Below are 25,167 nucleotides of genomic sequence, written 5' to 3'. Positions count from 1 at the left end.
GAAATGGGGAGACATGCCAGGAGTTCGCTGTTCTCGCCAGCTCTAGTGACCTTTGACCTCCAGGTCAGCTATCGAGCTGGTGGGTAACAGACGTCTCCGAAAACGTTGGAGCACTTTGGCAAATATGCGATGTCTTGATAAAGCGAGCAGATTTTTGAAGTTTACACAGCTACATTCTCGCCTTTAACTTTGTTAATAGAAAAAATGTTTTGACGGAATAACGTCCATGATCATCTGTTTGTCAGCTACAACTTTGACTAGATTACTGTGGTGGGGCGTGGTCTGCGGTGGCGTACAGGGAGGGCGGACGCACCTGCACGGCATCCGCACTCACGCCCGCCAGGTTAAAACACGGGGACTCAGGTGTGTGTGGGGATATGGTGTGTGGTGTGATGCAGATGACAAATAAAAATGGCTGAGAACACTCCCGCCCCCGCTGCTGGGCGGCCGCCATTTCGGCCACCCTCTGGGCCAGCTCCTCCACTCCCTGGCTCCGATAAGAACCCGCTGTGCCTTATTCTTGCCACAGTGGTGCCGAAACCCAGGAGGCGGCACGGCGGACAAGGTGCGTGAGGGTCTGCGCCAGCTGGAGGAGGAGCCGCGCGAGGGGCTGGTCAAGCCGGGAGTGGTAACGTTGGCAGCGGTGACGGAGGAGCAGCACGAGGGGCTGCTGGAGCCGCTCCCGCCCGCGGTGGACGAGCCGCTCCCGCCCCCGCCAGCGGTGGACGAGCCGCCCCCGCCTCCGGTGGATGAGCCGCTCCCGCCCCCGCCAGCGGTGGAGAAACCGGGAGGGGAGATGGCGGTCCCCGTGCCAGGGGAGCCTGTGCGACCTGGGCCCGAGGTCGAGGATCGAGCGACCCCGGAGCCTCAGATGCGCCCGGCAGTGAGCCCCTTTCGGGGCCGGCGGGGTCGTGCCGGCTTGCTAGGTAGCCGGCCTCCAGACCAGTTTCGCCGCTGCTGCTGGAGGCGTGGCCGACCCCCGGACAAGCCTCGCTGCCATTTGAGGTGTGGGCGGCCTCCGCGAGGGACTTTGCTCTGTTCCCAGGTTGGGAACCGGTGGGGTGGGGGAGTAGGTTCGGCCGGATGACTCCCCGGCCTCAATCGGGCGATGGGGGTGTGTGGTGGGGCGTGGTCTGCGGTGGCGTGCAGGGAGGACGGACGCACCTGCACGGCATCCGCAATCCCGACCGCCAGGTTGAAACACGGGGACTCAGGTGTGTTTTGGGATATGGTGTGTGGTGTGATGCAGATGTCAAATAAAAATGGCTGAGAACACTGATCCCTGGACCCGCCGTGCCTTATTCTTGCCACAATTACATTTTAAATCAGCAGTAATCTGATATTTGTGACATACCAGAGACTGAGAGAGAGCAACTTATGTTTTTGGAAACATGCCGCATTTTGAAGTGTTGCTGAAATCCAGTGTAAGACTGAGGGTTTATCTGTTTATCTGTTTATCCTCGTCTGTGTTCGCATTATGTTCCACGGTTGATGTACCTGATGTTTGTTCCAGAACCACACCCACTGTTATACGCTCTGAATGAGGCAATAAAGGGAATCATCTTCCTATTGCTGCCTGGCTTCATTCTGTTAAAGACTTTCCCCCTGAAAGGAGACCTCACTGTGATGGTTACTTTGATGGATTTTCTAATCTTATTGTTTATTCTTGTCTCATTCCCCCTCATGCATTGGTTTGTATTAATCCATCCGCTATAATAAACATTTTCACTTTCAGTTAATATTAATATGTTTCCACGCTGTTTTGTCTGCATTTGGGTCCTCTATTCTCCACTCCACACAGTCTGCATCTGCTGACTGTGACACATGTCATAAGTGCTTGTTTTATGTCTGTGAAGGTTCTCAGTCATCCAGGTCATCGTAGTCTAAGGAGCTTGCAAAGAAAAGCGTCTGGACTTCTTTAAGTTGCTTGAAGACGTTTCACCTTCATCCGAGAAGCTTCTTCAGTTCTAAGGTCAAATGGTGGAGAGTCCCAGATTTAAACCTAGTGGGAGTTTCCCCCCACAGAGGGACAAAAGGACCCTCTTTGCATTGGCTTCCGGTATGATGGCACCTGTTTTTGGCTTTGCCGCTGCCGGGTGCAGTTTGTCACGCTCTTTCGTCGTGCTGTTTGTCTCTGCTTTGCTGTTTTCTATTTGTATCAATGATGTACTGGCTGCCTTGGTTTATGATCGTTTGACGCTGTTATCCATCCGATCTTCAATGATGGCTCAAGATGTCTCATCCTCCTCCTCCTTTGGCACTTTCCATCCTCCGCCAGTGGCTGGATCCTCAGCAAGCGTCCTCAGCGTTCCCCGCAAACCACGGAGGAGAAGAGGAAGAAGAGCAGGTATCCAGGTGAAGCTTAGGCTTTTCTGGCGGCGGGGTCTGACTGGAAAGCGATGTCGAGCGTGCTTTGTTACCTATGCTCAGAACAGCTCCATGGAGAGGAATTTGTTTTCCACGTCCCTGCTTGGATATGCAGGGCCCGGCTCTCCGAGACCGTACTGCCTCAGAAGGGTTCATCCAGACTCTCCTGCTGACTGGCTTTTCATCCCCTCGGTGAGTGGAATCTACGAGCGTGAAGGCTCAAACCCTGAATATTTACCTCCTTTAACTCGAGCCTCTGCCAAAAATGATGCTTCCACCCCGCTGAACATGGCGCTTTTTAATGCCCGATCATTGACTAATAAATCGTTCGTTCTTAACAATTTTATATCTTCTAAAAAACTGGACTTCTCATTTCTGACCGAGACCTGGCAGCAGGACTTGGACTATTCGTCTCTCATTGAAATGTGCCCGAACGGCTATTCCGTCATCAGCCAGCCTCGGGGATCTGGTCGTGGAGGAGGTCTCGCGGTGGCATTTCAGGGCCGTTTCAACTGCCGCTCAGTGAAAGTTGGACACTTTCTTTCCTTTGAATTACAGCTTATTAAAATCGGAAGTAAGGATCCTTTTTATTGTGCTGTGGTGTATCGTCCACCCGGCCCAAATAGCTTGTTTTTATCGGAGTTTAGCGACTTCCTGTCCTCTACTATGAGGTTGTCAAGACTGCTTTTAGTTGGGGATTTTAACATACATGTTGATGATGACTCCGACCTCTTTGCCAGAGGTTTTATCAACATTATGGATTCTTTTCATTTTACCCAGCATGTGTCAGGCCCCACACATAACAAAGGACACACACTGGACCTTGTTTTTACTTTGGGTTTGAATATTGATTCTGTTTGTTCTGAGGACATTTTTATCTCTGATCATCACTGTATTCTTTTTAACATGTCTTTTCATGAGCCTTTGTCTCCTGTTCACCGGACAATTATCTCGCGCATCATAAATTCCTCCACAGCGGAGAATTTCTCGGATGCTTTTAATTTAACATTATCCCCGCAAAACGGCGTTGATTTCTTAACAGATCTATTTAATAACCATTGTTTTTCGATTTTAGATGAAATCTGTCCGGTTAAAATGAGACCCGTTTCTGTTTCCAAGTCCTTACCCTGGCTAAACAACAACATCCGCTCCATAAAACGTGATTGTCGTAAAGCTGAGCGCTTATGGAGAAAAATCCATTTAAATGTTCATCTCCTTTACTTAAAGGATCTTTTAGCCTCTTTTAACAATGCAATTAGAGATGCGAGGGCTGCTTATTTTTCTCATCTGGTTGCAAAGAGCAGAGGTAATGCTAAGGTATTATTTGACACTATTACTGATATTATTACTCCTGCTCCACCTGCTGCCATTATTTCTTCTAATGAAGACTGTGAAACATTTCTTTCTTTCTTTCTAGAAAAAATTAGTGATGTAAGGAAAAAATTGCCCCCATCAGCATCTGCATTGTCAGTTCCTACGCCAGCTCGGCCTGTCGTTTTAGAAAGCTTTTTATCCGTCTCTCTATCATAGCTGGAAAAAAAAGTTAATGCAACAAAAGCATCCTCCTGCTCACTCGACATTTTACCTGCATCGTTATTAAAAAATGTCTTCCACTCTATTGGTCCCTGTGTGCTCACCATAGTTAACACCTCACTGGGATCTGGTAAAGTCCCTGCTTATTTTAAAACTGCTGTTATACACCCCCTGTTAAAAAAGCCTATGCTGGACCCATCTCTCACTAGCAATTACAGACCAATCTCAAAAATACCGTTTATTGCTAAGATACTAGAGAAGGTTGTGGCTAAGCAGCTTACAGCAGTCTTAGACAAACATAATATCTTTGACAAATTTCAGTCTGGCTTTCGTAGAGCTCATTCTACTGAAACAGCCCTTCTTAGAGTTTCCAATGACATTCTTATGCAAAACGATGCAGGAAAGTGTTCTGTACTCCTAATGTTGGACCTCACGTCAGCCTTTGACACCGATGACCATTATATTTTGTTTGAAAGGCTGAAATACTGGGTTGGTGTATCTGGGTCTGCCTTAGAGTGGTTCTCCTCGTATCTCTATGAACGATACTTTTCTGTGGCGGTCTCTAAGTACAGGTCATCTTCCACGTCCCTGTCCTATGGTGTGCCACAAGGTTCTGTGCTGGGGCCCTTATTGTTTTTAATATATCTACTTCCTCTCCAGCATATTTTGAGCCCCTTTGAGGACATTTGCTACCACTGCTACGCAGACGACATCCAGCTATATATATCTTTTAAACCTGAAGATGTTTCTAAGCTGCAGATTCTAAATGTGTGCTTAGAAACCATCAAAGGTTGGATGGCTGACAACTTCCTCCAACTTAATGAAGAAAGGACTGAAGTCCTTGTATGTGCTCCAGACAGACATGTACCTAACATAATGAATGTTCTTGGTCCTCTTTCAACATGTGTGAAATCGTCTATCAGGAGCCTCGGGGTAACCTTTGATTCTGCTCTTACCCTGGATGTCCACGTCAAATCTCTGGTTCGGTCATGCTTCTATCATTTAAGGAACATCTCTAAATTGAGCCCCATAGTATCTCATACTGAACTGGAGATTGTTATTCATGCATTCATTTCATCACAATTGGACTACTGTAATTCACTGTTTACATGTCTAAACAAAAACTCCCTGGAGCGTCTGCAGATTGTCCAAAACGCTGCAGCAAGGCTTCTGACAAAAACATCAAAGTACTCTCATGTAACACCGTTGCTCCCTGTTGAATTCAGAGTCCACCAGATTCTGGTTCTGACATTTAAGGCTCTTCAAGAACAAGCACCAGCGTACATCATTGAACTTTTACAGCCCTATGTCCCTAGTAGGTCCCTGAGGTCTTGTGATCAGGGCCTACTTGTTATTCAGTATACAAGACTGAAAACCAAGGGTGATAGAGCTTTTGCTACTGTGGCCGCCAGACTGTGGAACTCTCTTCCTCAGAACTTAAGATCTGCAGACTCAGTGATTACTTTTAAAAAACAGCTAAAAACACATCTTTTTAAAATTGCATTTTGTTAACTTTTGACTGTTTTTGTTTTTTTACCTTGTAAAGCACTTTGTGATCTTTTATCTAGAAATGTGCTATATAAATAAAATTTTACTTACTTACTTACTTACAAAAGGACCCCCTGATGATCCTCTAATCGCCTGAGCCAAGGTGTGAAACTGGGTGTGGGTCCCAATCAGCCAGAGTTTTGGGTGAGCTCATTGTGAAAGTGCTTGTTTTGCTTGTATTGAAAGGACACGTGTGTCATTTTTACTGAATATGATTTCAAATTTATTCATTTTAAAAGTGATAAAGTTCATGGAGCTGAATTTCTCTTTGGGGTCAGTGAAGGCTAACATAACAAAGAAAATAAGACAGTACACAAATCAAACCAAAAATAAAACATCATAACTTCCTAAACTAAATGAAAAAGGATAAGCATCCAAATTCCAAGAGACACAGACAGGAAACTGTACAGACTGAGGATGAATTCACAGCAGATTCATCCATTCTGTGTACAAACTGTGTCTTTGATGCACTGAAACAAACCCAGGTGTGAATCCAGAGAGTCTCATGTGTGATGTGTGAGTGTAGAGTAGGTCTGGTCCTGGTCCCTGCCAGCTGGATCGAGGCTCTGGTAGGTCGAGTCTTCACGTGTAGAACCTGGAGTACAGTTCTCGTAGTGGACGTCCTGAAACAGAGACAAACTGTCTTCTTCACATAAAAAGAAGAGACTCTGACTTGGTTAAATCATTTGTGCTAGAAAGAAAGTCACCTCCATGTTTGTGCCCTCTGAGTTTGCTCTGGTCCTCAAACCTGTGGAACAAACAAAGGATGTTCCTCTGTTAGAGGGAACAATCATTCAAAGTGCACATGAGGCTGAAGATCACTGCTGCCCCTCCTGTTCTTCTGCTTAGTTGGACTTTATTAGGCTTCACTTTAGACTTTGCCTTCAGAATCAAAGACTCACATTTGCTCGAGTCTCCTCCTGTGTACTGAAGAAGTGATCCACAATAATTATTCTATTTTACAGTTTTCATGGGTCGTGTAGTCAGAATATTTTTCCTGTTTTTACTTCACACGTCTGCAGCAGAGAACATCTGGATCTGATCCTGCTGACAGTGTCCAGACTTCATGTGTGACACAGTTTAGGATTCAGTTACTTCCAGTGTTTAACATCATCTCTACAAGTCACTCCACTCTCCTCTTAGAGCCCAAAGTGGACGAGCAGGATGAAATATTTGGATGTTTGACTGCAGCTGTTTGAACAGACTTCAAGTGAAGTGAAAAAGAGTTTTTGGTTAGAAACGAGACGTTCTGTGTGTTTCTGTGTCTCTGTTATCTTACCTCTGCTGCTCTTCCTCTTGATGCAGATTATTAGAACAGTCAGTGATGAGAGGATGATGATGAGAGCCAGAGTCAGACCCACGACCAGCAGCACATCTGCAGCAGATTGAGAAGAACAACAAGCTGAAGACATGCGTACAGTATACAGAGCTGTACAGTAAGAACTCATCAGCTACAGACTGAAATAATATGAAATAGAGTTTGTGTTATTTTAGCATTTCACAGCTTCTAAAGAACATATTCACTTCAGATTGTTTGCTAATGTCATTTGTCAAACTAAATGAAAAGCATATAACAGGACACATTAAGGAGTAATTATGATAATAATTCAACCAGTTTTCACTCAGGTTATAAAAAATCTGTCAGTGTTTCTACTCTCAGACTCATAGATGGATGTACCTGTAGATGCTGCTCTTCCAGGCTGCTCAGTGCTTCCAGTCAAAGTTAATGAAGGTGTGGAGCTTCCTGTAGTTGTGGCTGATGGTCCAGCTGCTGAACAAGAGCAGAGAGGAAAGTTTGACTTATAAATGTTTGGAGCTGTGAACAAGAAAAACACAAAGATTCAAAAATCAGCTGAGAAATCAAACGAGCCTTAAATGGATCCACTGATTGAGAAAAAACAGTTTGGCAAATTTAGTGTTAGATGAAAAAAATGCACTAAAATAGTTTAACAATGAAATAAAATATGAATGTATGTTGAAATATCAGGTTCTTGGAAACAATAAAGACATTTCGGGACATTAATGGTCACCTGTTCATTTCCAGCTCCACACTCTTATTCCTGCTCTCCATCACAGTAACTTTACAAAATTCACACTTCAAAATCATTTTGTTTCTAAATAATTCTGTTTCTATGTTGAGATAAACTGAGTGCTGAGAGCAGCCTGAGCTGTTGGCTCACAGGGATTACTGTACAGACACTGAGCTCATTATTAGAAACTCTGCTCGTGTTTAACATGAACATCCACCACAGGAACAGCAGATATATGACAGGAAATAAGGAACAGCTGAACAGCTCCACTCTGACAACATTTGATTAACGTCAGTAAAAACTCACCGTCTGTGACAGTGACCTCAAAGTCTCTGAACGACCTGCTGAAAGATCCCTCCAGTAAACATCTGTACTGTCCTGAGTCAGACTTGGTCAGCTGTGTGATGCTCACATACAGAACTCCTGAAGCATATCCAATGGTGTATCTGCCTCTCTGAACTCTGTAAAAATTTGTGTCAACAAGAGTGTTGTCTCCTCCACACTCTCCTCTGCAGAACAACACTCTGTCTCCAAGTTGTTTAAAGGAACATCCGACTGTGAGAGAGCTTCCAGTTTCTTTATTGAAGTGTTTCAGCTGATCATCGTTTCCATCCAGCAGTGCTGTTAAAGACACAAACGATCAGTAGTTACTATCAGTGCTGAAGATGATGCAGTCTGATCAGAGTAACTCCAGTTTGATCCACAGTTACACTGGGAGCTGCCCAGTTCAACCAGTCTGACAGAGGAACTGTTGAACTAACTGAGATTTAAACGGCTTCATCATCAGACTGATTGGATTCATGAAAAATCAGCTTTTATGACAAGTATAGACTCTAAAATGTGAACACTTCATGGTTTTAAGTACATTTAAAGTCTGGATGGACTTTTGTGTTCTGAATGTGATTTTCACACATTCATTGAGGAATAAAACATTTTGCTGTGAGGGGAACTCTTGGAAAGATCAAACTGATGACACAGAAGCAAAAAGTCATCAAAGAAAATCAAAGTTACATCAGAAAATCTTCTTTCATTCATCAGCGTCTGTTTCTGACATTTCATTCACATCATTATCAGCTGACACACTCACTAATATTCACACACACTCGTGTCCCAGCTGCAGTTCATCGGTTACTTCGAGGAGTCCAAATGTAACCAACAGTTTACAGAAGAACAAACTTCAGCTTCTTTAAACCGTCAGCAGCTGTCAGTGAAAACTTTGCTTCAGAAACAGAAACTAAACATTTCCACAGCTGAAACAGAAACTCACCTTCAACAACAACGATCACAAACTGTATGAATGAAGCTGATGATGAAGATCCACCCAAACCACAGCTGTACTGTCCAGAGTCAGACTCAGTCAGCTTTGAGATGCTCACATATAAAACATTGTTTTCATATTCAATGCTGTATCTGCCTGTTTGAGCTCTGACATCAGTTGTATTAATGAGAATGTTTTCTCCTTCACATTCTTCTCTGCAGAACATCTTCCATGTTCCTGGAGAATTAAAGGCAAATCCATCTTTAAAATCTTCTCCAATGACTCCATAGAGAAGAATCTGAGCATCGGTGACTTCAGGGTTTCCATCCTGCAGAGCTGTTGGAAACATGAACCATCAATAGTTACTGTTTGTACTTCCTGTAAGAAGCTGCAGTCTGATCACAGCATCCACACACAGACACACTGAGACTAAAGTCTGAATAACAACAATGATTCATGTCAAATACATTTTATTGTCTAAAGTGGTGGAAAATCTTCTTCCAGTCGACATGACTCAAAATATATCTGAACATGTTTCCTATGCATGAAGAAAATGACAATAAAAGATGAAGATAAACAAAATATGACATGTAAATGACTCATAACTCCTCTGTGTGGTACTTGTAGTAATTATATGTTGAGAGATTGAAGCAACAGCTCAACATGCAAGTTTTTCATGTGTTTCATCCACAGGAAGTGATGTCATCATTTAGTTTAAATGTACTGCTGGTGTCAAAGTTCAGGAAGCAACAACAAAAACAGTGATGAAGTTTTTATTTGTGACTTTGTTTTACTGAGGCTCATCGTGGCTCAAGAGTTGGGAGTTCACCTTGTAATCTGAAGGTTGCCGGTTCGAGCCCCGGCTTGGACAGTCTCGGTCGTTGTGTCCTTGGGCAAGACACTTCTTTTTTTTTTTTTTTTTTTGAGGAAGTAACAAATACTTGCAATGAACGACATGTTATTGAGTAATTTATGGCTCTATTTTAAAGCTCTAAAGCCAAACTCAGCAGCTGATGTGAGTCAGTTACTTTATGTAAATGATTTCAGTTCATTCCAGCATTTAAACTCTGTGCAGTCGTATTTCTGTTCAGCTCGAACACGACAAACAGGAAGAATTAGGAAATAACTTTCCACAGAACTCTGGGTTTGAAGATGCTGACAGATTTCACTCACGTCACTCACACGTTTATATTTGTCTGCAGGAAGTGATGTCATTTTGTCAAATCTATGTGCACTGTGGGAGTGAACTGTGAATAGTCACAGTGAAGAAACACGAACATGTAACAGTAAAAGCAACAAAATGTGTTTTTGTCTTTCAAAGAAAAATTCATTGACTTGATCAACAAGTTTGTATTTTCAAATAATAACTGAAAGTATCAGGTGGAGTTTTTACTTTTATGTTACAGGTTATTTTGAGGAAGTAACAAACACTTGTAAGAAACCATCTTTGAAAGGACGAATCCTAAAGCCAAAGTGAGCAGCAACATGTCCATGAATGTCTCACTGTGATGGTTTCTTCTGTCCATACTGGCCACAAACACATCCATGAAATCATGAATAAAAGCAGTTTGAATGGAAGAAGCGTCCATGAAAGTGACTCATAGCTGACTCTGATCATCATGTTTAACAACAGAAACATGTTGAAGAACGAGAGTGACAGAAAGAAAAAGTGAATGTACTCACAAAGGAAGAAGAAGCAGATCAGAGTGTGATGGACTTTCATGATGAGGCTCTGATGGTTTACTGCTGCCTCTCTTCTTCTTCACTGGAAACCAGGAACTTGTGACGCCTCACTTCTCTAACTGAAGGAGTCCCTCCTCCAAACACCACAGCACCTCTACACTCCTCCCCTCTGCATCCGTCTGTGAGTCTGCTGCAGGGCCTCAGGCTTCCTCCTTATATTTATAGTATTATGTGCAAAGTGCTGCAGGAAATACAACGATGACACTTGACTCTGTTAAATTCAGCACAGTGACCAAAACCTCCAACAATGATCATCATTCATCATGAAATCATTTCTCTTACTGTATCTGAAGATAATGAACGTTAGTTTGGGATCATTTAGAAAAACAGTTTGGGTCAAATGTTAGAAAAGAGTCAGACTTTCTTTCTTCTCACAGTTTGTTTAACATGAGTTTCAAATCTTTGAACATTTAAATATGTCACGGCTGGGGCGGCAGTCGTGTGGAGGTGAGGAAGGAGGATCCAAAAGCAGACAGTGGCGGAGGTGCAAGTGGGTTTTATTTACAGTGCACAAATAACCAAGGTGTGGGCAGAACTGAACATAAACCTAAACTGGAAAAGCTAATACAAAAGGAGGACATGGAGCGAGGGGCAGAGAGACGCGGAGCAGATACACAAATGAACACAGACGATGCGACGAGAAACACAGGCAGACACCAACTATAAATACACACACCAGGTAATCAGGAAATGGCACACAGGAGGGCAACACAGCTGGGAGGAATCAGGGCTGACGGGACAGGGGAAATGTAAACTGAACATACTCACATCAGACAGAGACCTTCACAATAAAACAGGAAACTCAGACACGAGGAACCAAACAAGACACAGAACTAAACAGACAGCTTCACAAACAGGCGGGGTGACACGATAGACAGACAGAGACACAGACGCAGACTCAAAGGCAGACTGAATATAACACATAGAACTCAAACAGTAATAATCAACAACCTCATAATAAACTAGAAAATGATAATAAACTGAAAGCGCTGGGTCACCGACCCAGGACCATGACAAAATACATCTATTAACAGAATATGAAAGAACAACAGTTCTGATATTATATCAAACATTTCAATCACCTTGTGGTTCAAAGTGGTATTACATGACAGCACAGCCTCATGTAATACCACTTTGAACCACAAGGTTATACATGAGTCAGTAGCTGTGTCTCCATTCAGGCGGCTGCATCCTTCGGAGGACCCGGCCTTCTCGGTCTACGTGGGCCGGGTCCTCCGAAAGCTGAGAAGGGCTGAAGTGCGAGCTGGGAAAGCCTTCTTGTTTGGCTCTCAGCGAAGGCGGTCACACTTTTCTCCTCTCCTCCTTCCCCTTATCTTCCCTGCTTAGCCTCTGTGTCCTTGTCTTGTCTCGTGTGCATTACTTTCCCTGGAACAGTCTCTCACTGTCGTTCTCTAAAACCTAAAAGAGAATTATGGATTTGATCAACTGGTCTCTGAATGCTATTGACACCCTGTCCTCAACGAGAAGTCTGGGCTCGGGAGAGCCCGAGTGCCCTGGAGGGACTTTCCCTGCCGGATACACGATGGACGGGTGGCAGAGCTGCAGGGTCATGTGCCTGGCGGGACTGTCGATCGAGGACGCTGAAGATATCTACCTATTCGGAACCATGATAACAGGGTTCTTGCTGATCGGAGCTGGCATGGCCCTGGCTTATTGGAGAATTAAGAGAGCGGAACCGGCTGTTCAAACCCCCCCAAAGCTGCCCGCTGGAATCGAAGCGATGGGACGAGGCGCGACCTCTCATAACGAACGCAGCATGGTTAACACCTTGGAGACGCTTACAGCTGCTGTGAAGGCTCAAAACAACACCATTGAGCGTATGGTGGGATACATCAGAGAGAGGCCTGCTCAAGATGAGACCCTTGAGCGAAAGTTGGATCACATCGCGGAACGGATCACTGCAGTTGTGAGGTCTCAGAATCAAAAGAATGACAACACCACAGAACAGAAGTTTGATACCATCATGGGGAGGCTCGCGGCTCTCCAAAGGGAGATTGAGAGACCAGTGTCGGAGTGTTAAGAGCAGCTTGAAATTCTCCTGAGCTGCTCGCATAAAAGAAAATCAACAAAATCGACATCATAATGCGGACACCACCAGGGCGCCAGCTGCAGGCCCAAGGCTGAAGCCGGACAAACACTCCCTGATAACGACTGTGTGATGACTATTCTTCCCATCCATGCAAGGCCACCTGGATTGGCTGGAGGACTGTTTACTTAGCCTGATAGGGCGAAGGACACTGTCTCAGCTGAACTATGGACACGCACACACATACACTTACACTGATAAGCACTCACTCATCCCCCCTCCCTTTCCAACGCCTTCGATGCTTGTTGCCTCCTGGGAACACGAGGCGGGTCTGGGCCCACGCTGGAGAGTCGGCACAGTGGCAGGATGGCTGCTGTGTTGCCTGGGTTTACTCCTCATCCCCTACCCAACCCTGTGGCTTATCATGTCTTTCACAATGTTGTGCTGTGAACATTCATGTGCTTTTTTTGTGCAGAGGAGTTTTTTTGTTTCCTGTTCTCGTGCTGTCCTACCATGGAAGCACAGCATGAGTAGAGGTCTCTTTCTTTCCTCTTGTACCTTCCCATTGTGTGCACATTTCAGTGGTTTTTTTTCGTAACGCTGCCGATCTCCGACTTGTAACCCCCATGTAATGTCTGTGTTATGTGTGTAAGGTCGGGGGGGGGGGGGGGGGGGGGGGGGGTGTCTCATTTTACTGCGGGGCAACCTGCATGTGACAAATAAAGTTCTGATTCTGATTCTGATTCTGATTCTGAAATGGGGAGACATGCCAGGAGTTCGCTGTTCTCGCCAGCTCTAGTGACCCTTGACCTCCAGGTCAGCTATCGAGCTGGTGGGTAACAGACGTCTCCGAAAACGTTGGAGCACTTTGGCAAATATGCGATGTCTTGATAAAGTCACACAGTTTACACAGCTACATTCTCGCCTTTAACTTTGTTAATAGAAAAAATGTTTTGACGGAATAACGTCCATGCTCATCTGTTTGTCAGCTACAACTTTGACTAGATTACTGTGGTGGGGCGTGGTCTGCGGTGGCGTGCAGGGAGGGCAGACGCACCTGCACGGCATCCGCACTCACGCCCGCCAGGTTAAAACACGGGGACTCAGGTGTGTGTGGGGATATGGTGTGTGGTGTGATGCAGATGTCAAATAAAAATGGCTGAGAACACTCCCGCCCCCGCCACTGGGCGGCCGCCATTTCGGCCACCCTCTGGGCCAGCTCCTCCACTCCCTGGCTCCGATAAGAACCCGCTGTGCCTTATTCTTGCCACAGTGGTGCCGAAACCCAGGAGGCGGCACGGCGGACGAGGTGCGTGAGGGTCTGCGCCAGCTGGAGGAGGAGCCGCGCGAGGGGCTGGTCAAGCCGGGAGTGGTAACGTTGGCAGCGGTGACGGAGGAGCAGCGCGAGGGGCTGCTGGAGCCGCTCCCGCCCGCGGTGGACGAGCCGCTCCCGCCCCCGCCAGCGGTGGACGAGCCGCCCCCGCCTCCGGTGGATGAGCCGCTCCCGCCCCCGCCAGCGGTGGAGAAACCGGGAGGGGAGATGGCGGTCCCCGTGCCAGGGGAGCCTGCGCGACCTGGGCCCGAGGTCGAGGATCGAGCGACCCCGGAGCCTCAGATGCGCCCGGCAGTGAGCCCCTTCCGGGGCCGGCGGGGTCGTGCCGGCTTGCTAGGTAGCCGGCCTCCAGACCAGTTTCGCCGCTGCTGCTGGAGGCGTGGCCGACCCCCGGACAAGCCTCGCTGCCATTTGAGGTGTGGGCGGCCTCCGCGAGGGACTTTGCTCTGTTCCCAGGTTGGGAACCGGTGGGGTGGGGGAGTAGGTTCGGCCGGATGACTCCCCGGCCTCAATCGGGCGATGGGGGTGTGTGGTGGGGCGTGGTCTGCGGTGGCGTGCAGGGAGGACGGACGCACCTGCACGGCATCCGCAATCACGACCGCCAGGTTAAAACACGGGGACTCAGGTGTGTTTTGGGATATGGTGTGTGGTGTGATGCAGATGTCAAATAAAAATGGCTGAGAACACTGATCCCTGGACCCGCCGTGCCTTATTCTTGCCACAATTACATTTTAAATCAGCAGTAATCTGATATTTGTGACATACCAGAGACTGAGAGAGAGCAACTTATGTTTTTGGAAACATTTGCTGTATTTTGAAGTGTTGCTGAATTCCAGTGTAAGGCTGAGGGTTTATCTGTTTATCTGTTTATCCTCGTCTGTGTTCGCATTATGTTCCACGGTTGATGTACCTGATGTTTGTTCCAGAACCACACCCACTGTTATACACTCTGAATGAGGCAATAAAGGGAATCATCTTCCTATTGCTGCCTGGCTTCATTCTGTTAAAGACTTTCCCCCTGAAAGGAGACCTCACTGTGATGGTTACTTTGATGGATTTTCTAATCTTATTGTTTATTCTTGTCATTCCCCCTCATGCATTGGTTTGTATTAATCCATCCGCTATAATAAACATTTTCACTTTCAGTTAATATTAATATGTTTCCACGCTGTTTTGTCTGCATTTGGGTCCTCTATTCTCCACTCCACACAGTCTGCATCTGCTGACTGTGACACATGTCATAAGTGCTTGTTTTATGTCTGTGAAGGTTCTCAGTCATCCAGGTCATCGTAGTCTAAGGAGCTTGCAAAGAAAAGCGTCTGGACTTCTTTAAGTTGCTTGAAGACGTTTCACCTTCATCCGAGAAGCTTCTTCAGTTCTAAGGTCAAATGGTGGAGAGTCCCAGATTTAAACCTAGTGGGAGTTTCCCCCCACAGAGGGACAAAAGGACCCTCTTTGCATTGGCTTCCGGTATGATGGCACCTGTTTTTGGCTTTGCCGCTGCCGGGTGCAGTTTGTCACGCTCTTTCGTCGTGCTGTTTGTCTCTGCTTTGCTGTTTTCTATTTGTATCAATGATGTACTGGCTGCCTTGGTTTATGATCGTTTGACGCTGTTATCCATCCGATCTTCAATGATGGCTCAAGATGTCTCATCCTCCTCCTCCTTTGGCACTTTCCATCCTCCGCCAGTGGCTGGATCCTCAGCAAGCGTCCTCAGCGTTCCCCGCAAACCACGGAGGAGAAGAGGAAGAAGAGCAGGTATCCAGGTGAAGCTTAGGCTTTTCTGGCGGCGGGGTCTGACTGGAAAGCGATGTCGAGCGTGCTTTGTTACCTATGCTCAGAACAGCTCCATGGAGAGGAATTTGTTTTCCACGTCCCTGCTTGGATATGCAGGGCCCGGCTCTCCGAGACCGTACTGCCTCAGAAGGGTTCATCCAGACTCTCCTGCTGACTGGCTTTTCATCCCCTCGGTGAGTGGAATCTACGAGCGTGAAGGCTCAAACCCTGAATATTTACCTCCTTTAACTCGAGCCTCTGCCAAAAATGATGCTTCCACCCCGCTGAACATGGCGCTTTTTAATGCCCGATCATTGACTAATAAATCGTTCGTTCTTAACAATTTTATATCTTCTAAAAAACTGGACTTCTCATTTCTGACCGAGACCTGGCAGCAGGACTTGGACTATTCGTCTCTCATTGAAATGTGCCCGAACGGCTATTCCGTCATCAGCCAGCCTCGGGGATCTGGTCGTGGAGGAGGTCTCGCGGTGGCATTTCAGGGCCGTTTCAACTGCCGCTCAGTGAAAGTTGGACACTTTCTTTCCTTTGAATTACAGCTTATTAAAATAGGAAGTAAGGATCCTTTTTATTGTGCTGTGGTGTATCGTCCACCCGGCCCAAATAGCTTGTTTTATCGGAGTTTAGCGACTTCCTGTCCTCTACTATGAGGTTGTCAAGACTGCTTTTAGTTGGGGATTTTAACATACATGTTGATGATGACTCCGACCTCTTTGCCAGAGGTTTTATCAACATTATGGATTCTTTTCATTTTACCCAGCATGTGTCAGGCCCCACACATAACAAAGGACACACGCTGGACCTTGTTTTTACTTTGGGTTTGAATATTGATTCTGTTTGTTCTGAGGACATTTTTATCTCTGATCATCACTGTATTCTTTTTAACATGTCTTTTCATGAGCCTTTGTCTCCTGTTCACCGGACAATTATCTCGCGCATCATAAATTCCTCCACAGCGGAGAATTTCTCGGATGCTTTTAATTTAACATTATCCCCGCAAAACGGCGTTGATTTCTTAACAGATCTATTTAATAACCATTGTTTTTCGATTTTAGATGAAATCTGTCCGGTTAAAATGAGACCCGTTTCTGTTTCCAAGTCCTTACCCTGGCTAAACGACAACATCCGCTCCATAAAACGTGATTGTCGTAAAGCTGAGCGCTTATGGAGAACAATCCATTTAAATGTTCATCTCCTTTACTTAAAGGATCTTTTAGCCTCTTTTAACAATGCAATTAGAGATGCGAGGGCTGCTTATTTTTCTCATCTGGTTGCAAAGAGCAGAGGTAATGCTAAGGTATTATTTGACACTATTACTGATATTATTACTCCTGCTCCACCTGCTGCCATTATTTCTTCTAATGAAGACTGTGAAACATTTCTTTCTTTCTTTCTAGAAAAAATTAGTGATGTAAGGAAAAAATTGCCCCCATCAGCATCTGCATTGTCAGTTCCTACGCCAGCTCGGCCTGTCATTTTAGAAAGCTTTTTATCCGTCTCTCTATCATAGCTGGAAAAAAAAGTTAATGCAACAAAAGCATCCTCCTGCTCACTCGACATTTTACCTGCATCGTTATTAAAAAATGTCTTCCACTCTATTGGTCCCTGTGTGCTCACCATAGTTAACACCTCACTGGGATCTGGTAAAGTCCCTGCTTATTTTAAAACTGCTGTTATACACCCCCTGTTAAAAAAGCCTATGCTGGACCCATCTCTCACTAGCAATTACAGACCAATCTCAAAAATACCGTTTATTGCTAAGATACTAGAGAAGGTTGTGGCTAAGCAGCTTACAGCAGTTTTAGACAAACATAATATCTTTGACAAATTTCAGTCTGGCTTTCGTAGAGCTCATTCTACTGAAACAGCCCTTCTTAGAGTTTCCAATGACATCCTGATGCAAAACGATGCAGGAAAGGGTTCTGTACTCCTAATGTTGGACCTCACGTCAGCCTTTGACACCGTTGACCATTATATTTTGTTTGAAAGGCTGAAATACTGGGTTGGTGTATCTGGGTCTGCCTTAGAGTGGTTCTCCTCGTATCTCTATGAACGATACTTTTCTGTGGCGGTCTCTAAGTACAGGTCATCTTCCACGTCCCTGTCCTATGGTGTGCCACAAGGTTCTGTGCTGGGGCCCTTATTGTTTTTAATATATCTACTTCCTCTCCAGCATATTTTGAGCCCCTTTGAGGACATTTGCTACCACTGCTACGCAGACGACATCCAGCTATATATATCTTTTAAACCTGAAGATGTTTCTAAGCTGCAGATTCTAAATGTGTGCTTAGAAACCATCAAAGGTTGGATGGCTGACAACTTCCTCCAACTTAATGAAGAAAGGACTGAAGTCCTTGTATGTGCTCCAGACAGACATGTACCTAACATAATGAATGTTCTTGGTCCTCTTTCAACATGTGTGAAATCGTCTATCAGGAGCCTCGGGGTAACCTTTGATTCTGCTCTTACCCTGGATGTCCACGTCAAATCTCTGGTTCGGTCCTGCTTCTATCATTTAAGGAACATCTCTAAATTGAGCCCCATAGTATCTCATACTGAACTGGAGATTGTTATTCATGCATTCATTTCATCACAATTGGACTACTGTAATTCACTGTTTACATGTCTAAACAAAAACTCCCTGGAGCGTCTGCAGATTGTCCAAAACGCTGCAGCAAGGCTTCTGACAAAAACATCAAAGTACTCTCATGTAACACCGTTGCTCCCTGTTGAATTCAGAGTCCACCAGATTCTGGTTCTGACATTTAAGGCTCTTCAAGAACAAGCACCAGCGTACATCATTGAACTTTTACAGCCCTATGTCCCTAGTAGGTCCCTGAGGTCTTGTGATCAGGGCTTACTTGTTATTCAGTATACAAGACTGAAAACCAAGGGTGATAGAGCTTTTGCTACTGTGGCCGCCAGACTGTGGAACTCTCTTCCTCAGAACTTAAGATCTGCAGACTCAGTGATTACTTTTAAAAAACAGCTAAAAACACATCTTTTTAAAATTGCATTTTGTTAACTTTTGACTGTTTTTGTTTTTTTTACCTTGTAAAGCACTTTGTGATCTTTTATCTAGAAATGTGCTATATAAATAAAATTTTACTTACTTACTTACTTACAAAAGGAACCCCTGATGATCCTCTAATCGCCTGAGCCAAGGTGTGAAACTGGGTGTGGGTCCCAATCAGCCAGAGTTTTGGGTGAGCTCATTGTGAAAGTGCTTGCTTTGCTTGTATTGAAAGGACACGTGTGTCATTTTTACTGAATATGATTTCAAATTTATTCATTTTAAAAGTGATAAAGTTCATGGAGCTGAATTTCTCTTTGGGGTCAGTGAAGGCTAACATAACAAAGAAAATAAGACAGTATACAAATCAAACCAAAAATAAAACATCATAACTTCCTAAACTAAATGAAAAAGGATAAGCATCCAAATTCCAAGAGACACAGACAGGAAACTGTACAGACTGAGGATGAATTCACAGCAGATTCATCCATTCTGTGTACAAACTGTGTCTTTGATGCACTGAAACAAACCCAGGTGTGAATCCAGAGAGTCTCATGTGTGATGTGTGAGTGTAGAGTAGGTCTGGTCCTGGTCCCTGCCGGCTGGATCGAGGCTCTGGTAGGTCGAGTCTTCACGTGTAGAACCTGGAGTACAGTTCTCGTAGTGGACGTCCTGAAACAGAGACAAACTGTCTTCTTCACATAAAAAGAAGAGACTCTGACTTGGTTAAATCATTTGTGCTAGAAAGAAAGTCACCTCCATGTTTGTGCCCTCTGAGTTTCCTCTGGTCCTCAAACCTGTGGAACAAACAAAGGATGTTCCTCTGTTAGAGGGAACAATCATTCAAAGTGCACATGAGGCTGAAGATCACTGCTGCCCCTCCTGTTCTTCTGCTTAGTTGGACTTTATTAGGCTTCACTTTAGACTTTGCCTTCAGAATCAACGACTCACATTTGCTCGAGTCTCCTCCTGTGTACTGAAGAAGTGATCCACAATAATTATTCTATTTTACAGTTTTCATGGGTCGTGTAGTCAGAATATTTTTCCTGTTTTTACTTCACACGTCTGGAGCAGAGAACATCTGGATCTGATCCTGCTGACAGTGTCCAGACTTCATGTGTGACACAGTTTAGGATTCAGTTACTTCCAGTGTTTAACATCATCTCTACAAGTCACTCCACTCTCCTCTTAGAGCCCAAAGTGGACGAGCAGGATGAAATATTTGGATGTTTGACTGCAGCTGTTTGAACAGACTTCAAGTGAAGTGAAAAAAGAGTTTTTGGTTAGAAACGAGACGTTCTGTGTGTTTCTGTGTCTCTGTTATCTTACCTCTGCTGCTCTTCCTCTTGATGCAGATTATTAGAACAGTCAGTGATGAGAGGATGATGATGAGAGCCAGAGTCAGACCCACAACCAGCAGCACATCTGCAGCAGATTGAGAAGAACAACAAGCTGAAGACATGCGTACAGTATACAGAGCTGTACAGTAAGAACTCATCAGCTACAGACTGAAATAATATGAAATAGAGTTTGTGTTATTTTAGCATTTCACAGCTTCTAAAGAACATATTCACTTCAGATTGTTTGCTAATGTCATTTGTCAAACTAAATGAAAAGCATATAACAGGACACATTAAGGAGTAATTCTGATAATAATTAAACCAGTTTTCACTCAGGTTATAAAAAATCTGTCAGTGTTTCTACTCTCAGACTCATAGATGGATGTACCTGTAGATGCTGCTCTTCCAGGCTGCTCAGTGCTTCCAGTCAAAGTTAATGAAGGTGTGGAGCTTCCTGTAGTTGTGGCTGATGGTCCAGCTGCTGAACAAGAGCAGAGAGGAAAGTTTGACTTATAAATGTTTGGAGCTGTGAACAAGAAAAACACAAAGATTCAAAAATCAGCTGAGAAATCAAACGAGCCTTAAATGGATCCACTGATTGAGAAAAAACAGTTTGGCAAATTTAGTGTTAGATTAAAAAAATGCACTAAAATAGTTTAACAATGAAATAAAATATGAATGTATGTTGAAATATCAGGTTCTTGGAAACAATAAAGACATTTCGGGACATTAATGGTCACCTGTTCATTTCCAGCTCCACACTCTTATTCCTGCTCTCCATCACAGTAACTTTACAAAATTCACACTTCAAAATAATTTTGTTTCTAAATAATTCTGTTTCTATGTTGAGATAAACTGAGTGCTGAGAGCAGCCTGAGCTGTTGGCTCACAGGGATTACTGTACAGACACTGAGCTCATTATTAGAAACTCTGCTCGTGTTTAACATGAACATCCACCACAGGAACAGCAGATATATGACAGGAAATAAGGAACAGCTGAACAGCTCCACTCTGACAACATTTGATTAACGTCAGTAAAAACTCACCGTCTGTGACAGTGACCTCAAAGTCTCTGAATGACCTGCTGGAAGATCTCTCCAGTAAACATCTGTACCGTCCTGAGTCAGACTTGGTCAGCTGTGTGATGCTCACATACAGAACTCCTGAAGCATATCCAATGGTGTATCTGCCTCTCTGAACTCTGTAAAAATTTGTGTCAACAAGAGTGTTGTCTCCTCCACACTCTCCTCTGCAGAACAACACTCTGTCTCCAAGTTGTTTAAAGGAACATCCGACTGTGAGAGAGCTTCCAGTTTCTTTATTGAAGTGTTTCAGCTGATCATCGTTTCCATCCAGCAGTGCTGTTAAAGACACAAACGATCAATAGTTACTATCAGTGCTGAAGATGATGCAGTCTGATCAGAGTAACTCCAGTTTGATCCACAGTTACACTGGGAGCTGCCCAGTTCAACCAGTCTGACAGAGGAACTGTTGAACTAACTGAGATTTAAACGGCTTCATCATCAGACTGATTGGATTCATGAAAAATCAGCTTTTATGACAAGTATAGACTCTAAAATGTGAACACTTCATGGTTTTAAGTACATTTAAAGTCTGGATGGACTTTTGTGTTCTGAATGTGATTTTCACACATTCATTGAGGAATAAAACATTTTGCTGTGAGGGGAACTCTTGGAAAGATCAAACTGATGACACAGAAGCAAAAAGTCATCAAAGAAAATCAAAGTTACATCAGAAAATCTTCTTTCATTCATCAGCGTCTGTTTCTGACATTTCATTCACATCATTATCAGCTGACACACTCACTAATATTCACACACACTCGTGTCCCAGCTGCAGTTCATCGGTTACTTCGAGGAGTCCAAATGTAACCAACAGTTTACAGGAGAACAAACTTCAGCTTCTTTAAACCGTCAGCAGCTGTCAGTGAAAACTTTGCTTCAGAAACAGAAACGAAACATTTCCACAGCTGAAACAGAAACTCACCTTCAACAACAACGATCACAAACTGTGTGAATGAAGCTGATGATGAAGATCCACCCAAACCACACCTGTACTGTCCAGAGTCAGACTCAGTCAGCTTTGAGATGCTCACATATAAAGCATGAGAATCAATCCAATCATATTCAATGCTGTATCTGCCTCTTTGAGCTCTGACATCAGTTGTATTAATGAGAATGTTTTCTCCTTCACATTTTTCTCTGCAGAACATCTTCCATGTTCCTGGAGAATTAAAGGGGAATTCATCTTTAAAATCTTCTCCAATGACTCCATAGTGAAGAATCTGAGCATCGGTGACTTCAGGGTTTCCATCCTGCAGAGCTGTTGGAAACATGAACCATCAATAGTTACTGTTTGTACTTCCTGTAAGAAGCTGCAGTCTGATCACAGCATCCACACACAGACACACTGAGACTAAAGTCTGAATAACAACAATGATTCATGTCAAATACATTTTATTGTCTAAAGTGGTGGAAAATCTTCTTCCAGTCGACACGACTCAAAATATATCTGAACATGTTTCCTATTCATGAATAAAATGACAATAAAAGATGAAGATAAACAAAATATGACATGTAAATGACTCATAACTCCTCTGTGTGGTACTTGTAGTAATTATATGTTGAGAGATTGAAGCAACAGCTCAACATGCAAGTTTTTCATGTGTTTCATCCACAGGAAGTGATGTCATCATTTAGTTTAAATGTACTGCTGGTGTCAAAGTTCAGGAAGCAACAGCAAAAACAGTGATGAAGTTTTTATTTGTAACTTTGTTTTACTGAGGCTCATCGTGGCTCAAGAGTTGGGAGTTCACCTTGTAATCTGAAGGTTGCCGGTTCAAGCCCCGGCTTGGACAGTCTCGGTCGTTGAGTCCTTGGGCAAGACACTTTTTTTTGTTTTTTGTTGAGGAAGTAACAAATACTTGCAATGAACGACATGTTATTGAGTAATTTATGGCTCAATTTAAAGCTCTAAAGCCAAACTCAGCAGCTGATGTGAGTCAGTTACTTTATGTAAATGATTTCAGTTCATTCCAGCATTTAAACTCTGTGCAGTCGTATTTCTGTTCAGCTCGAACACGACAAACAGGAAGAATTAGGAAATAACTTTCCACAGAACTCTGGGTTTGAGGATCCTGACAGATTTCACTCACGTCACTCACACGTTTATATTTGTCTGCAGGAAGTGATGTCATTTTGTCAAATCTATGTGCACTGTGGGAGTGAACTGTGAATAGTCACAGTGAAGAAACACGAACATGTAACAGTAAAAGCAACAAAATGTGTTTTTGTCTTTCAAAGAAAAATTCATTGACTTGATCGACAAGTTTGTATTTTCAAATAATAACTGAAAGTATCAGGTGGAGTTTTTACTTTTATGTTACAGGTTATTTTGAGGAAGTAACAAACACTTGTAAGAAACCATCTTTGAAAGGACGAATCCTAAAGCCAAAGTGAGCAGCAACATGTCCATGAATGTCTCACTGTGATGGTTTCTTCTGTCCATACTGGCCACAAACACATCCATGAAATCATGAATAAAAGCAGTTTGAATGGAAGAAGCGTCCATGAAAGTGACTCATAGCTGACTCTGATCATCATGTTTAACAACAGAAACATGTTGAAGAACGAGAGTGACAGAAAGAAAAAGTGAATGTACTCACAAAGGAAGAAGAAGCAGATCAGAGTGTGATGGACTTTCATGATGAGGCTCTGATGGTTTACTGCTGCCTCTCTTCTTCTTCACTGGAAACCAGGAACTTGTGACGCCTCACTTCTCTAACTGAAGGAGTCCCTCCTCCAAACACCACAGCACCTCTACACTCCTCCCCTCTGCATCCGTCTGTGAGTCTGCTGCAGGGCTTCCTGCTCATTCATGCACCTCTTTACATTTACATTTATCCCTGAAACCAGAATTCACATCACTAATTTAAAATGTGATGATGTGTCCAGCTGATTCTTCCACCTCAGCTAAAATTCATTTAGTCTTCTTCTAATGTTAAAACTCTTAAATGATCATAAGTGTCATTGTTATTTGTGCATATTTCAGTATCTGCTGACTCTGAGGTTGTAAATCTGTCCGACCTTCATTAAAGATGTTTTTCCATGAGATCTTTGGAATCTTGTTTTCATATTTTTATTAGATAATTCCTTATTTAATTAACTTACTTACATAATAATGAGACTTAAATGTTACATCACAGCTAACATGACATCCAGCACAAAGATCCAGGATAGAGGATCATTCTTGTCCATTTTAAAAAGTTGCATTGAGGCTGTTTTTTGTCTATAACAGCTGCAACAGCTCGACTTCCTGTTGATACTATCTCACTGAGTCTGTGGTCAGCTCGTGGCAGAAAAGGAAGCTGAACGTCAACACTGACCAAGTTTGACAAACTTATTGCTCAACAGCACTAAGGGAACAGTTAATATCTTTCCTTTTTCTGTGCTGTTTTTACATGGAGAATTATTTTATTCTCACAATAACAAAGAGGAAACATCTCCACTGACCATGAACTGCTGAGACTTTGAAGACATTAAATTTTAGATTTTCAGGTTTCTTTGGTAAATATGAAGTTTAGTGTCTCGTGGTTGCTGTGGTTGCTCTCATTAATGCAGCTTTACTGTCCACTAATGTGCACCACAGGAAAACGGTGGAGTGACTCGTTTCACAATAAAATGAAGGAAACTCAACTTCGTAAACTGAGTTCTGCTAATTCACCCCATGCAAAGCTGCAAAGTCTGTAATGACACTGAAAAGTTCCCCGTTTTCTGTGCCTGTGCCACAAACTCTGAAGTTCAGGTAAGGTTTTTGGTAGTGTTTGCATATGTGCATGTCATTCTGTCTGTGAGCACGAGAGCTCACAAAGTTTTCAATGAATTCAGGTAAAAGTTTGTAAGTGTGTACAGTGGGGTCATGTTGAAAATCCATTGAAACTTCCACCGAGGTCGTCAAAGCCAACTTAATGATTTATCGGTTGAAAATTGACAAAACTTTTTATAAATGAGAAACCATGATGCTTCAAAGTGTGGTATGTAATGTCAGCATAATATTCTATATGAAGGTCGCTGGTTTAGCTGAGCATGCGACCACATGCCGCACGGCTGAGAGCGCGGTTGGTTCAAATTGCTGCATG

The 25,167-nt window shown here is 43.8% G+C and overlaps 4 protein-coding genes across 8 annotated transcripts in view; 2 read left to right on the top strand and 2 right to left on the bottom strand.

Moving 5' to 3' along the window:
• LOC146493997 (uncharacterized) overlaps window positions 1-25,167 on the top strand; it is a 159,424-nt gene that overhangs the window by 68,437 nt on the left and 65,820 nt on the right. The window lies entirely within an intron of this gene.
• Window positions 2,065-5,516, top strand: LOC146494004 (uncharacterized). The gene is made up of 3 exons (XM_085145905.1): window positions 2,065-3,535; window positions 3,785-3,798; window positions 3,898-5,516. Exons 1-3 carry the CDS (start codon window positions 2,065-2,067, stop codon window positions 5,410-5,412), a joined length of 3,000 nt encoding a protein of 999 aa, XP_085002031.1. The 3' UTR covers window positions 5,413-5,516.
• Window positions 5,603-11,493, bottom strand: LOC146494003 (polymeric immunoglobulin receptor-like). 3 transcript variants are annotated; one of them, XM_085146953.1, is made up of 7 exons: window positions 10,420-11,493; window positions 8,746-9,072; window positions 7,785-8,099; window positions 7,127-7,219; window positions 6,728-6,823; window positions 6,156-6,196; window positions 5,603-6,071 (listed from the first exon to the last, which is right to left on the bottom strand). In XM_085146953.1, the coding sequence occupies exons 1-7, from the start codon at window positions 10,457-10,459 to the stop codon at window positions 5,952-5,954; spliced, it is 1,032 nt and encodes a 343-aa protein (XP_085003079.1). In that variant the 5' UTR covers window positions 10,460-11,493; the 3' UTR covers window positions 5,603-5,951. The 3 variants fall into 3 exon arrangements, with proteins under 3 accessions (XP_085003079.1, XP_085003080.1, XP_085003082.1); XM_085146954.1 differs by having other exon boundaries at window positions 7,127-7,216; XM_085146956.1 differs by having other exon boundaries at window positions 8,746-8,973.
• LOC146494002 (polymeric immunoglobulin receptor-like) lies at window positions 19,049-24,648 on the bottom strand. Of its 3 annotated transcripts, none has more exons than XM_085146717.1 (7): window positions 23,695-24,648; window positions 22,017-22,352; window positions 21,056-21,370; window positions 20,398-20,535; window positions 19,999-20,094; window positions 19,426-19,466; window positions 19,049-19,341 (listed from the first exon to the last, which is right to left on the bottom strand). In XM_085146717.1, the coding sequence occupies exons 1-7, from the start codon at window positions 23,732-23,734 to the stop codon at window positions 19,222-19,224; spliced, it is 1,086 nt and encodes a 361-aa protein (XP_085002843.1). In that variant the 5' UTR covers window positions 23,735-24,648; the 3' UTR covers window positions 19,049-19,221. The 3 variants fall into 3 exon arrangements, with proteins under 3 accessions (XP_085002843.1, XP_085002844.1, XP_085002845.1); XM_085146718.1 differs by having other exon boundaries at window positions 20,398-20,490; window positions 23,695-24,642; XM_085146719.1 differs by having other exon boundaries at window positions 20,398-20,487; window positions 23,695-24,642.

The sequence above is a fragment of the Neolamprologus multifasciatus genome, chromosome 20 (genome assembly GCF_963576455.1).
Source record: "Neolamprologus multifasciatus chromosome 20, fNeoMul1.2, whole genome shotgun sequence".
Classification (NCBI taxonomy): Eukaryota; Metazoa; Chordata; class Actinopteri; order Cichliformes; family Cichlidae; genus Neolamprologus; species Neolamprologus multifasciatus.
Note: the sequence above shows the minus strand (reverse complement) of the source record. Positions and strands in the feature narration are given on the sequence as shown.

Bases quoted from the DNA above. Each gene is read 5' to 3' on its own strand.
- LOC146494002 (XM_085146717.1), bottom strand. From the start codon at position 23,734: ATGAAAGTCCATCACACTCTGATCTGCTTCTTCTTCCTTT. The intron at 21,371-22,016 runs GTGAGTTTCTGT...TGTCTTTAACAG, and splicing joins TGTGATCGTTGTTGTTGAAG to CACTGCTGGATGGAAACGAT. The intron at 20,536-21,055 runs GTGAGTTTTTAC...TCTTGTTCACAG, and splicing joins TGAGGTCACTGTCACAGACG to CTCCAAACATTTATAAGTCA.
- LOC146494004 (XM_085145905.1), top strand. From the start codon at position 2,065: ATGGCACCTGTTTTTGGCTTTGCCGCTGCCGGGTGCAGTTTGTCACGC.
- LOC146494003 (XM_085146953.1), bottom strand. From the start codon at position 10,459: ATGAAAGTCCATCACACTCTGATCTGCTTCTTCTTCCTTT. The intron at 9,073-10,419 runs GTGAGTACATTC...TGTTTCCAACAG, and splicing joins GATCTGCTTCTTCTTCCTTT to CTCTGCAGGATGGAAACCCT. The intron at 6,197-6,727 runs GTAAGATAACAG...TTTGTTCCACAG, and splicing joins CAAGAGGAAGAGCAGCAGAG to GTTTGAGGACCAGAGCAAAC.